Here is a 13,784-nt window from a genome sequence, read left to right as displayed (position 1 = left end):
AGAGCCCCGCCCCTTTCCCCCTCCTCCTGAATTAAGCCACCAAAGCAAGCGCAGGCTGCAGGAGCATCAAGAGTATTCTTAGCATTAGAATTGTTATATTATTGGTGCGGCTTTGTAGCCCCGACGGGGCGGGGCGTCCTCATCGCAGTGCAACCCAGTAGGCTGCCAAGAGGAGCGCGCTTTCTCCTATTGCATGCGTGCCAGAAAAGGGTGGAGGGTCGCAAGGGGCGGCGGCCTTCTTTCTCTCCCCCCCCCCCCCCACTTTTTACCTCGCAAGACAAAAGGCCTGCCCCCTTCCCTGCTGCCTGCATTTAGCTAGAGGGAAGAACGGAGGGTGGGAGGGGGAGATCGCCCCTCTCCTCCGGTTCTTCCTCGACGCGCAGAGAGGGAATCGTGGCTTGCTTCTCCGCGCGCATGCAGTGAGAGGAAGGGTGGGTGGGAGAGATGGGATCCTGAGCCTCTCCCACCCAGCGCCGCAGCCTGAGGGTTGATGGCTTCACCCGTCGGGAAAAGAGGGAGCAGCAGCAGCGCCCCAGCCATCGTGCCTGCTGCAACCGAGCTATGCCGAGACCCGTTGACTGCGGCGATGAGCAGCTCCAAGCGGAGGGATCCCGACGGCGACCCAGCCGTTCGTCGCTGAAGCGGACCTGCCCGGCGCCCCCCGCGCCTCTCTCCATCTCCTGGGCAGACGGGCCACTGGGGCGAGGGGAGAGGAGGAGAGCTCCTCCTTGCCTGGCCGCATTCACCTTGCCAGGGTAAAGGGTGGTGGGAGAAGAGGCGGCGACACATCCTACCCCACCCACCCACCCGGTTGCCAGCGGGGGAGACGAGGGACAAGAGGCTCCATGGCGCCCCTTTCATGCTATGATCCCAAGGTGGGGAGCCCGGCAGAGACAGTTTCCCACCCCTCCTGCAGGCCTCGTTGATCTCGCAGGAGCAGGTAAGCGCGAGGGTTTGATTGACTGGTCGGCCCTAAGCGATCGTGCATCCTCATCCCTTTCCACTTAAAGCGCAAGCCAGATGTTGCGCCTGCCCCCACCCTCCCAAGCACTTCGGTAAATGGGGCGGCTGTGGTGCGCACTGTCACGCGAGGAGTGCCGGCTCCCTGCAGGGAATGCTTGTGAAAGAGACCCTCAGATCTCATTCTGGTGAAATTCCTTCCCTTTCCACGATGCTCCTGGCCGATGTTCTATTTTTAAAGAGAGCTCACTATTCCAGAACTGCAGAGGGATCCTTGGGATTATGTGGGGTTGTTGGAGAAATCCCATCTGAGGGCATACCTGGCATATAGGAAGTGAGTTCCCTGAGAGCGGATTCCTCAATATATACTGGAAAGCGGCAACTAAATCATTTGTTACATTATAAAGAAGAGGACAGAGAGCCACACGTACACACCCCTTGCAAGCAAGCTTGCTTGTGGCAAAATCTGGCATACACGTCGAAAGAGTTTGTGCATTTGAGTTATTATTATTAATGAAATCTGAGCTATGAATGCCCTCCCTCCTGCACCTGGCCTGTGAAGTTCCTTCCCAAGCCAATTGGTGTCAATTAAATGGGATTTACTTAGGTTAGATCACTTTGTAAGAGGAAATTGGCAGCAAATTATGCTGCCCTTCTGGACTTGAAGCTTTTAACTGTGATGCTTCTGACATCTTGCCCAAATCTGTTTTTCTACCAGCACTTCTTCTGTAACTTGGATTTTCAAAAGTCTGTTCCATGTGGATTTTTGTGTAGAAGGATACTGAGTTCATTCAAGACTGGTGCTGAGAAAACTCTAAATTCCTGGCCTTATAGTTATTTAAATGCATGACTTTTGCACCTGATATTCGTTGGTGAATCTCAGATTTCTGGTAAAAATGAAGTAGATCCCACTAGCCTGAAGTTTGTGGTTTGAAATAACCCTTTGTTCTGAAACAGCGTGTTTCTGGAAAACGCCTTTAAAAGCTATATAGAATCTGGGCAGTGGTGTTCAGTATGTTAACCACCAGCTATTGAGAATATAGATACGGCTAATGTATCAGCTGGGGATGCGGGTGGCGCTGTGGGTTAAACCACAGAGCCTAGGACAGGGGTCTGCAACCTTTAAGACAAAAAGAGCCACTTGGACCCGTTTCCGAAGGAAAAAAAACTGGGAGCCGCAAAACTGGGAAGGTGACTTCGGGACGGTGTGTGACTAACGCACGCACCGCTCCTATGCGACGTCACACCCAGTACAGTGCCCGCCACAGTGGGGAGTGTCGGGGCGCACAATGCGCCTCCTCCCCTTGCTAGTATCCGCCCCGGAGCCGCGGCAAAGGTGTAAAAGAGCCACATGCGGCTCCGGAGCCGCGGGTTGCAGACCCCTGGCCTAGGACTTGCCGATCAGAAGGTTGGCAGTTTGAATCCCCGCGATGGGGTGAGCTCCCGTTGCTCAATCCCAGCTCCTGCCCACCTAGCAGTTCGAAAGTACGTCAAAGTGCAAGTAGATAATAGGTACCTCTCTGGCAGGAAGGTAAACGGCGTTTCTGTGTGCTGCTCTGGTTTGCCAGAAGCGGCTTAGTCATGCTGGCCACATGACCTGGAAGCTGTACGTCGGCTCCCTCAGCCAATAAAGCAAGATGAGCACCGCAACCCCAGAGTCGGCCATGACTGGACCTAGTGGTCAGGGGTCCCTTTACCTTTACCTTAATGCATCAGCTAGTGGTACTTAGGCAGATTTGACGTAGAGGTATTTTAAGTAGCCAGAGCACCACTGTAAGGAGCAACAATAATATCCTTCTCAATTACTGGATACAAACATAGAATCATAAAATTGCAGAGTTGGAAGAAGCTGACATTCACACCACTGCCCTAGGAATTCTTCTTGTTGTCAAACCATGAGCAACCTTTCAGTTCCTCCACCAAGGTACAGCAGTGGATCAAGCGGATCACGCACCTGGGGCAGCACCCAGGGGCGGGGCCAGCCGCCTGTGGGGGTGGGGCCAGCCAGGGCAGGACGCTCTGCGGGGCCTCCAAGGAGTCTGCCTGCCTCCTCTCACCCAGCTGCCCTACAGCTGAGGGGGAGGCAGAGGGCAGACCGTTTGGGCAGCACGGAGCCTGTGCGCACCCAAATCACCACGTCTCTCCCAGGAGATATGCGTGGCATGGGCGCGCTGCAGGCCCCGCAGTGAGTGCCACCCAGCATTTTGTCACTCCCCTCAGTGGTAACACCTGGGGCAGACCACCCCTACCGCACCCCCTTCCTCCACCACTGCCAAGGTATGTTTTTGAGTCAGTCCTGGAAGATAAGGGAGATCTGAAAGAAGAGCCCATGATACTTTGAGCCCAGTGCTGCTCCAGGTGTAAATCCAGAGTAGGGCAATGGACATAGGCAGTGCTCTTTTGACAAAATAAAATGAAGTGCTAGTACTTGTGTATTGATAAAAGTGTCATGGGTATCAGCACAAAACAGCTGCCCTGGGTAGCAAAATAAAACAAGTGCCAATACTCCATCCCAGTGAGATTTGTCACCGGAAATGCCTTGGAAAAAAGCTTAGACTCAGTACCATATGTGTACCATAAGTTTCTTCTATTAAAAAAATGGTTTTGGGGTGTGTGTTTTGTCTACATACTTATTAAGATTTAATTGATTTAAAGTTATTAGAACTCATATAATTAAGTCTACAGTTCTATGCACACTTCCTTGAGAGTCAGCCCCATATAAGCATCTTGTACTGTAAGCTCCTCAGAAAGATTTCTCTGCACCTCCAATTTGTGGACTCTGTGTCAGGTGTGGGTCCCCAAAGTGTGCTCTGTGAGCTCCATTTAAGTGATTTGCAGTGGCAGCCCTGAGGAGCAACATGTGTGTGAAGAAAGGTGGGTGCGCATGTGGGAAAGGGTGGGTGCAGCAGGTGCTCCATCATTCTTGGAACCTGGCTGTCTGCCTAGAAGGGGGGCGAGACTGACCAGAAATGATGAGGGTGTGGAGATTTTTCCTTCCTCTGAGGAATAAAGCAAGACTGACAAGGCACTTGAAAGGAGTGGAGAGTTGATATGTGGCCAGCAGCAGGATGAATAATGACAAATCAGAAAACTTTGTTCAACACTTACAGACACATCCATAGCACTAAAATGCTCCTGCTGATTTTTAATGTATGGATGTTTTTGTTTATTTTATTTCATTCAATATTCAGAATATTTAGATCAGTGGTTCCAAAAAATGCAGCAATTTTCAAGTGGTTGGGGGTGGTGAATAGCTTTGGAACCACTGATCTAAATGTTCCTCAGCTCTTTCTGAATACTGATAATTGCTGACGGATAAAGTGGTACCTCTAGTTGCGGACACGATCCGTTCTGGGGTGCCATTCGCACCCCAAAAAGTCTGCAACTAGAATGGCACTTCTGCGCAAGCACGGAGCACGATAGAGAGCTTCTGCGCATGTGCAAAGCGCACAGAACGCTTCTGCACGTGCACGCGGGGTTAAACCCAGAAGTATGCACTTCTAGGTTTGCTGTGTTCGCAAGCCGAAAAGACGCAACATGAACCTAACACAACATTAGGAGTGACTGTACCTACCGTAAATTCCGGCGTATTAGGCGACTGGGCGTATTAGACAACCCCCCAAAATTAGTAGCTGCAATTTGGGGGTTCGTCTTCTATGCCCAGTCGCCTAATACGCTGGGCAGCTCCGCGCCGGGAGAAAGCCACCCGGAGCGGAGCCTGCTGTCCCTGCTGCTGCTTCTGAAGCAGCAGTGCCTGGGCTCCGCGCCGGGCGGCTCTCTCCTGGTATGGAGCAGAGCCAGCTGCCACCACTGCTGCTTCGGAGCCGCTGCCATAGCAGCAGGAGGCGGGCTCTGCTCCGCGCCGCCCATACCCGGTGTTTAAGACGACCCCCGACTTTTTAACCTCTTTTCTAGGGTTAAAAAGTTGTCTTATATGCCGGAATCGACAATAAATTTGTGTAACGGGATGGTCCACAACCTAACTGCATAAGACTGAACTGCAAATAAGTCTGCAACCTTTATAAGTTCCTACAAATTCTGGCCTTCTTAAAAGAGAATATGAACGCAACAAACTGTTATCCATCAATGATTTATTACTTGTATTTATTTATTTATTGCCTTTATATACCACCTTTATCTTCTAAGGATCTGAAGGTTGTGTACATGGTTCTCTTCTCCATTTCATCTTCAGGACAACCCTGTGAGGTAGATTAGGCTAAGAGATGGTGACTAGCCCAAGGTCACCCAGTGAGCTTCATTGCTGAGTGGAGATTCGAACCCTGCTCTCCTAGGTCCTAGTCCAGCACTCTAACCATTAACCACACTGGCATATATTCTTCTTGATATATATTTATATATTTAAATTAATATTTATATATTGATTTATATTCCTCTTGATTTAGCCCAGCGACAGACAGTTTGTAACTCAACGCAAGTCTCGAGAGCCAGTGTGGTGTAGTGGTTAGGAGCGGTAGATTCGTAATCTGGGGAACTGGGTTCGCATCTCCGCTCCTCCACATGCAGCTGCTGGGTGACCTTGGGTCAGTCACACTTCTCTGAAGTCTCTCAGCCCCACTCACCTCACAGAGTGTTTGTTGTGGGGGAGGAAGGGAAAGAAGAATGTTAGCCGCTTTGAGACTCCTTCGGGTAGTGATAAAGCGGGATATCAAATCCAAACTCCTCCTCCTCCTCCTCCTCTTCTTCTTCTTCTTCTTCTTCTTCTTCTTCTCCTCCTCGAGTGTTGTTTCAGCTTCACAACAACCCTCTGAGATAGATGAGACTTTAAGACACAGTGATTTGGCCCAGCTCAAGTTCTGACTCTTAAGAAACTGGCTCTATTATTTGGAAGTTGAGAGTTAGCACTGATTTTGAGTCCTTTGCCTGAATTTAGCCAACACCTTCCTGCGGTAATCCATAAATTTGTCCACAACACAGTTTTGAGTCGCCCTCAAGACCTTCCTTGGCATTTGAGCCATTATTGGTAGCCTGCTAGTCTTGGGAAGATATAATGAGACTAATATCACTGGGATAGAATTTCACCATTGTATTATGCTGGTGTGGAAAGAATTACACTGGCAAGCAATTAGCCACTAGGCTAAGAAGGAGGTCTGGTACTTGCGTGGAAAGCCCTAATCCTTTTGAGACCAGGATACCCAAATACTGTATATTCACTGCACTCAGTAAGAGTACCCTGAAGATATTGCCTTATCAGGGATGTCCATTCCACACAAATTGAGCTTTAATGTGATGGCACCTACCCTGCTACTCACTCCCAATCCACACCAGACATCTTTTTTCAGAGCCTGTTAAAGAGTTTTCCTCTTTCAACAAGCTTTCAAGATTTTTATCTCTGTTGGTACATGTATTGGATTTGAAAATGTGTTTATGAATATGCAATAGTATCTGCTTTCTTGGAGGTTTTTAAGTAGAGGTTGGCTGGCCCTCTGTCATGGATGCTTTAGCTGAGATGCCTGCATTGTGGGGGGTTGGACTAGATGGCCCTTGGGATCCCTCCCAACTGTGCGATTCTGTGATTTATGCATGCAATATGTGTTTTTATTGTATTGTGAAATTGTTTTGTGATGCTTCATGAGAAGAAATTCATAAATTAAAATGAATAACAATTATAATGTCTCTTTGGGCAGTGTATCTATTTCTGAGGATATTTCCCCAGTTGCTGAACCTTAATTGGTGGTAAATTGAGATCTTGGTTTAAGTCATGATCATTCATCTGCAGAATAACTTAATTGCTACTTTCTAAATGAAAAGTGCCTTAATGATATTATGGGCAGCAACAGCATATCCACTGTAATGTGTTCACTGTGTTTGTTGAAACATGATTATAATTTGTCTTTCTTGTAAATAAGAAATGCTAATTAGCTTCTGCCCTGCCAGCCTAAGAACATTGCAATACTGTATAGCCTTCGGTGTTGACTAAAGCTAGCCACATCTCCCTTTACTTTGTACAACAAAAAGCCCTGTTAACAAATGGCAAAAACTTCCAAAAGCTCAACAGCTTCAGTAGGAATCCCTGAAGGCACAGCAGCAAAATTATGCACAATAACAGTTGATTTCACTACCTCTTAAAAGTTCTCTGTGTTTTCCTAGCAAACACCCTCTAGGCCAGGAGTGCCCAAACTTTTTTCAAAGAGGGCCAGATTTGATGAAGTGAACATGTATGAGAGCTGGCTGAAGTTGTTGAGCTTTTTTAGGATTGAAGTTACCCCAAAATTGGGATTAGGCCCCCAAAACGGACTTTGTACATGCCTCCTGAGAGTTAAGATGCTGCTTCCAGATTGATGCAGGGATGTGGAATCTGTGGTACCCCAGATATTGCTGAATTTCAGCTCCCATCAGCCGCATCCATTTGAGATAGTGGGAGTTATAAACCATCAACTTCTGCATGACTACTCCTCGTTTAATAAGTGGATTGGATTTATATGTGTACTGATTGCTACTTCCCTTTTCTCCCATTTTTAGGGTTAGGCGTGGAACGTGTTCGTTCTGTGCCGTGAAATGGTTGCTGCTGTTAGGTGGAGCACCGACTCCTACATATCAGTGTTGACAGCTCATAAGTACCGAAGAAGCTGACTTCTTTTGTTTCCCTTGCCAAGATGCCCAGTGAGAGCCTCCAAAGTAGCAGTGGGGTGGCGGAGGAGCCTGCTGTAAGGGAGGGCAAGGGTGGGGCGCAGAGCCCTCACTGCAACTCCTTGCGCAGGGCTGTAGCTACTGCAGTGACCTTCGATGGAGAAGCCACCACCGAGAGGCGGAAGAAGAGGAAGAAGGAGTCCCGCCCAGAATCGATCATCGTCTACCGATCGGGGAACGAGAACAAGGTGGATGAAGAACAGGTGGAGGAGGATGGGGGCGAGAGAAGCTCAGAGGAAGGTTCCAAGTTCTTGGGACACTCTGCCGATGGTAAATGCCCGAGACCAAGTGATCTGTGATTCATCAGGCACGCTTTGCTGCCTTATCAGAGTGTGAGGAAAGGGGCTTCCTTGGCTTCTTTCACAATGGGAAGTGTTACACGCAGTGTGCCTTTGACCCATTAGCTGCTGAGTTTTAGTGGGTGATCAGCTACCCTTTTAATAGCTTGCAGAGGGTAGTCAAAGTCCAAACACTGCTACAGTGGTACCTTAGGTTAAGTACTTAATTCGTTCCGGAGGTCCGTACGTAACCTGAAACTGTTCTTAACCTGAAGCACCACTTTAGCTAATGGGGCCTCCTGCTGCTGCCGCACCGCCGGAGCCCGATTTCTGTTCTCATCCTGAAGCAAAGTTCTTAACCTGAAGCAGTATTTCTGGGTTAGCGGAGTCTGTAACCTGAAGCGTATGTAACCTGAAGCGTATGTAACCTGAGGTACCACTGTATATCTTGCAGTTGGTTCTTTATTCAATAACAAGGTCTCAACATGATCCCTGTCTATTCATACTGAAGCATATGACCCAGGTGGCCAACCTTGAGAGCAGTTGGTCATGTAGAGAGCAGAGTTCTGGCAATGCATAGTCGCTACCTCTGGACTTGCCTTGTTAATCGTGAAAATCCTAGGTGTGCAAGGTTTCACTTTATATTGCTGAGTTTTCATCTTGAAGTTATAAGTGGGTGATGCTAACTGTTGAGCTGAACCCATTAGATCCAAGGTCATTAGGTTAGTTTCTAAGACCCCCAACCTCACCCTCCTGTGTTTGTCCCAGTGTATGGTATTCTCAGATAAGCAGGTTCCCACTCACAGGTCTGTTGAGCTTTCAGGGTTCCTGGAGCAATTAAGACAAAGTCTCAAAAATAAATAAATTGAGTCTTGGCTTTCAAGCATATTCAAAATAGCCATTGAGCTATAAAAAAAATAAATATTACATTTCTTTCTTACCTTTCCTCCAAGGAGCGCCTCCCTTCCCTTTTTAATCCTCATAACAACCCTGTGGGGTAGGCTGAAAGACAGTGACTGGCCCAGTGAGCTTGATGGCTGCATGAGGCTTTGAACCCCAGTCTCCCTGGTCCTAGTCCAACATTCTCTTTTTTTTTTTTAATTTTTTATTGCATTTTTTAAGAAAAGAAAGTCACCAAACATATAACAAACAAAGAAAGTATAGAAAATAAAAAAATAGAAAATCACAGCCTTTCATACATTTTTTCATAACCCTCTGGACTTCCTCACGTCACCCTTTCCTGCGTTCTCCAGACAAACATTATGTTCCGCAATTTATTACCTTATTTCAGATCTTATGTTCTAATTCTGATATGTTATGCCTCTAGTTTTAAATGTTTCCATCAAATATTAAACTACTTAGTTTAGGCATAACATTACTTCAAATCTCATCTTTATATTTCAAGTTATTCTCATACATTTCTCATCTAGGCTGCTGATGCCATATTCCTTCCTTTCATGCACTATCTTAACATTCAAACAATTTATAAAGTCTTTGTAAGTAATCTTTAAACTTCTTCCAATCCTCTTCCACCTCCTCTTTTCCCAGGTCTCGAATTCTGCCAGTCATCTCGGCCAGCTCCATGTAGTCTATCAGTTGCGTTTGCCATTCTTCCAGTGTGGGCAGATCTTGTGTCTTCCCTAGTCCAAAATTCTCAACTGCTACATTATACTACACTCTAGTCCCAGCTTTTCAAGCTATCCATTAGCTCTGCTTTGCATCTTTTTAAGGAGATGCAGCCACACCATTCTCACCACCACAGATTCTATCCCTGGTCTTTGTCTTCAGCCATTTAGGTGAAATAGCCAAACAATCATTAATCCCACACATTCACTAAACTTTCTCCATTTATTCTTGCCCTAACAGAAGCAGTTCTCAAATGATGAGTTATTTCTTGGCCTTTGGTGTCTCCAACATTTGTGCAATAAATCCAGAGGTTTTTCCTGCTTTTGGTGTCTGGAAAAACGTAATTCTTAGTTGTGACAATGTAGAGTTGTATCATTATTTGATGAGAAATATGGGGGAAATAAAACCAGGAAGTTTTCAGCCTGATCATACGTAGTGTTGTGTGCACCTAAAACCCTTGTTAATCACACACTCAATGTCACATTATTGTGTGTGGGTGTGATTTATTAATTATGTCTTTTGGACTAACATTCAGCCTTATGCACACTAGCATGGGAGATAATCCTATGGAACACAGGGGGCCTTACCTGTGAGTAAATATCATATATTTAAATTCGTGGCTGTGTGCTTTTGAACTACACATTCTTCATCAGGTATAAACATTCAGAGCACAAATACAAAATACAAAATAAGCATAAAAGAGCAGATAGCTGGAGCATATTATGTTAATTGGATTACAAATAACTAAATTAGCAAAGTGACTGAGAATTCACAGACCTCCCTGGAGTAAAATGACTCAGAATTTACAGTCCCACTCCCTGAGGACTGTTTATAAACCTTAAATGTCTCCCATTAGTAATCTTTTTTCTAAACAAAAAATAATAATGAAACACTAGTTCTCCTCACAGAGGAGCCCCAATTGCTTTGATGGTGCTTTTCTGTACCGTTATCTATATCTTTACCATTAATAGAAATCCTCTGTGATATTAGGAAACCCGACTAGTACTAGTACTAGTATTCCATATACAGTATATAGCGCAGGAATGGGGAAGATGTGGTTCTTCAGTTGTTGGACTACAACTCTGTTTGTGCCAGACAATTAGCCATACTGGCTGAGGCTGATGGGAGTTGTAGTCCAACAATATCTAGAGGATCATGGGTTCCTCATCCCTGATGTAAGACATTGTTCTACTTAATGTTTTAAATCCCTTTCCTAATAATTCTGCCGTTTTCACTGCCACTGCATACTGAGTTGACAGTTTTCAGCAAACTGTTCACAACAATCCTAAGGCATAGTTTTCTGGATAGACATAAACAGTTTAAAAACTTTATTTTATTGGTCTCTGTTTGCATAACTTTTAAAAAATCTCATTTTCTTGCTCATTCACATGGTTTTGAGAGATCAACTTGGACCTTTCCCCCATCTGCTTTAAATTTCATCATCCTGAATATGTCAGTGTCATTCACAAACTTTGTTCTCCCCTCACACCTGATAATTTATAAATGCTAAATTGTACGGTTCCCCACTGTCCACATCCCTCCATGATGAAAACTGTCATTTTATTCTTACTTCAGCTTTCTGATCTTTAAGCAGCATGTTTTTTCCACCTGCTATTTCACCAGCACGTGAGCAAATGGTAACCACAAGAAACCTTGCTGTGCCATCCAAACTTAACAAAGCCATGGTTAATCTCTACTATGGTTTGTTGAAACAAGCCAACTTGAAATCATAATTTAAGAAGCTGGGCTATTTCAAGAAACCACAGTTGAGTGAGCCACAGTTTAGTATTAGGATGCAGCAGTTAATTTTAAATGGAAGCATAGCTTCTGATTTCCTCACAAGGTGATGTATTTGTTTCTCCCTTTCCTCATTTAATCCTCAGAACACCCCTGTAAGGTAGGTTAGGCTAAGGGGTGGTGACTAGCCCAAGGTCACCCATTGAGCTTCATGGCTGAGTGGAGATTTGAACCCTGGTCTCCCAAGTCCTTGTTTGACCTCTAAGCACTACTCCACACTGGCTCATTAAAGACATAAGGGCAGTGCAGAACATGGCTGGTTTTCCCAGGTCAGTTAGGAATTCTGCACAGGAACATAGGAAGCTGCCTTATATGGTGTTGGACCATTGGTCTATATCTAACTCAGTACTGTATACATTGCCTAGCAGAGGCTTTCCAGAGTTTCAGTCGGGGTCTCTCCCAGACCTGCCTGAAGATGCTGGGGATTAAACCTGGGGCCTTCTACCTGCTAGGCAGGTGCCCTATCACTGAGCTGTTGTGTTATTTCAATGTTTATCCCATCCTTCCTAAGAAGCTGAAGGCAGCTTTTTATACTGTGTCACTATTTGGTGCAGAGAAAGAATTGGTTAGCAATTTGTCAGCTGCCCCCACATTGTTTTATTTTGCTTTAAGGCATGCTATATGGTTCAGTTGCTTGAAATGTGTTGTTGCGAGAGCTCCTGAAATGAGCATCTTGCTGAATAAGTGTGAAATAGCTGGAGCAAATTACCTAGTTTTCCCCTGTGCTGAGACAGGATTCCTTGAACCTGCACAACCCTAAAAGATTAACCTATGTACCGTTTATATGCTGTGTGCAGAGCTAACAACATTGCATCTTTTAGGGTTGTGTTTGTAAAGTCAGAAGCTTTGGTAAAACCAAACCAAAACCAATTCTTTGCAGTTTTCCAAAATACTCTTACAACACTGCAGAAAATGCCATTAAGTTCTGCTTTAGTTTTCTGTCTTGAACTGATTTAGTTTCTCTTTCTTCCTAGGTTCTTGGGCCATGCCATTAGATAGCAGATACGTTACTTTAACTGGCACCATCACGAGAGGAAAGAAGAAAGGCCAGATGGTGGACATTCATGTTACACTCACTGACAAGGAGCTGCAAGAACTGGCCAGGTCGAAAGAGCCTCCCAAAACGGACATCCCTGAAGGGAAAAAAGCTTGTGAGGTTGGGCTTTCTAAAGGCCCTCATGTCCTTCTCTGGAGCCTCACCTGTCTCCCCGTCATCTTCATCATGTCCTTTGTGGTGTCCTTTTACTATGGCACCATTGCTTGGTACAATGTCTTCCTGGTCTACAATGAAGAGAGGACCTTCTGGCACAAAATCACCTTCTGCCCTTTCCTAATTATCTTCTACCCCATCATCATCATGGTGGTGTCCTTCTCTTTGGGCCTCTACACAGCAGTGACACAGATCTCGTGGGCCTTTGGGGATTGGTGGCATGCCGTGAGGGATATGGAGAAAGGATTCTGTGGCTGGCTGTGTAGCAAGATGGGCCTGGAAGACTGTTCCCCGTACAGCATTGTTGAGCTACTAGATTCTGACAATGTCTCCGGGAGCTTGTCAGCCAAAGGCTCAGCCCAAGGTGAAGAGATTTCAGCTGTCTGAGCCTTTGATTTAAGTGTCTCTAACTTTTTATGTTCACTTGCATTGCAGATGTACTTCGGGAGGCATGCACGTACAGTGGTACCTCAGGTTAAGTACTTAATTCGTTCCTTAACCTGAAACTCTTCTTAACCTGAAGCACCACTTTAGCTAATGGGGCCTCCCGCTGCTGCCGTGCCGCCGGAGCACAATTTCTGTTCTCATCCTGAAGCAAAGTTCTTAGCCCGAGGTACTATTTCTGGGTTAGCGGAGTCTGTAACCTGAAGTGTATGTAACCTGCAGCGTATGTAACCTGAGGTACCACTGTACAGTCGAGTCTTAGGAAAAAAAGCCAATTCAAACATTTGGGGTGGGGCATGGGGAGAAAAGGGGGACAGTCCTTCCTAGAGGGTACCACTTCAAAACCAAGGGGTGATTGCAACTTTTAATACATTCCCCACCCTGCCTCCATCAAAAATCATCTTCTTGTGAAAAGCTAAAGTGTTCAAGAAAAGTTCCAACCTAGCTGATGATTTCCTATTATGCCTGACCTACCCAGACCCAGTTTATGCCACTTTAGGCTACAGATGAAGGGTCGCCTGTTTGAATACATTAAATGTCTTCCTGTACATTCAAAAGCAGCACATAATTGAGAAGAGTAAACTCTTCTGACATGTCTCTCCTGTGTGTGTAGGAATTTGTTTTTTGCGCGATAACATCCAACCCTCACTCCCTATCCACTGCCTGATATGGTTCAGCCCAGGTACAGCTTTGCCACTCAAGTCTACTGATTGTACACACTGGCATTTAGATTCTCAAGCGACTATGAAGTGCCAATTCTTCTGGGTGAAGAATCTCCCATTCTTTATAAGATGACCATTCATGACTGGCTAATAATATTG

The 13,784-nt window shown here is 45.8% G+C and overlaps 1 protein-coding gene across 1 annotated transcript; it reads left to right on the top strand.

Moving 5' to 3' along the window:
• The first annotated feature begins 32 nt into the window (after positions 1 to 32).
• TMEM169 (transmembrane protein 169) lies at positions 33 to 13,560 on the top strand. Its single transcript, XM_028742598.2, has 3 exons — positions 33 to 940; positions 7,441 to 7,878; positions 12,284 to 13,560. Exons 2-3 carry the CDS (start codon positions 7,575 to 7,577, stop codon positions 12,904 to 12,906), a joined length of 927 nt encoding a protein of 308 aa, XP_028598431.2. The 5' UTR covers positions 33 to 940; positions 7,441 to 7,574; the 3' UTR covers positions 12,907 to 13,560.
• The last annotated feature ends 224 nt before the right edge of the window (positions 13,561 to 13,784 follow it).

This window comes from Podarcis muralis, chromosome 1 (assembly GCF_964188315.1).
Source record: "Podarcis muralis chromosome 1, rPodMur119.hap1.1, whole genome shotgun sequence".
In the NCBI taxonomy this organism is placed as follows: Eukaryota; Metazoa; Chordata; class Lepidosauria; order Squamata; family Lacertidae; genus Podarcis; species Podarcis muralis.
Note: the sequence above shows the minus strand (reverse complement) of the source record. Positions and strands in the feature narration are given on the sequence as shown.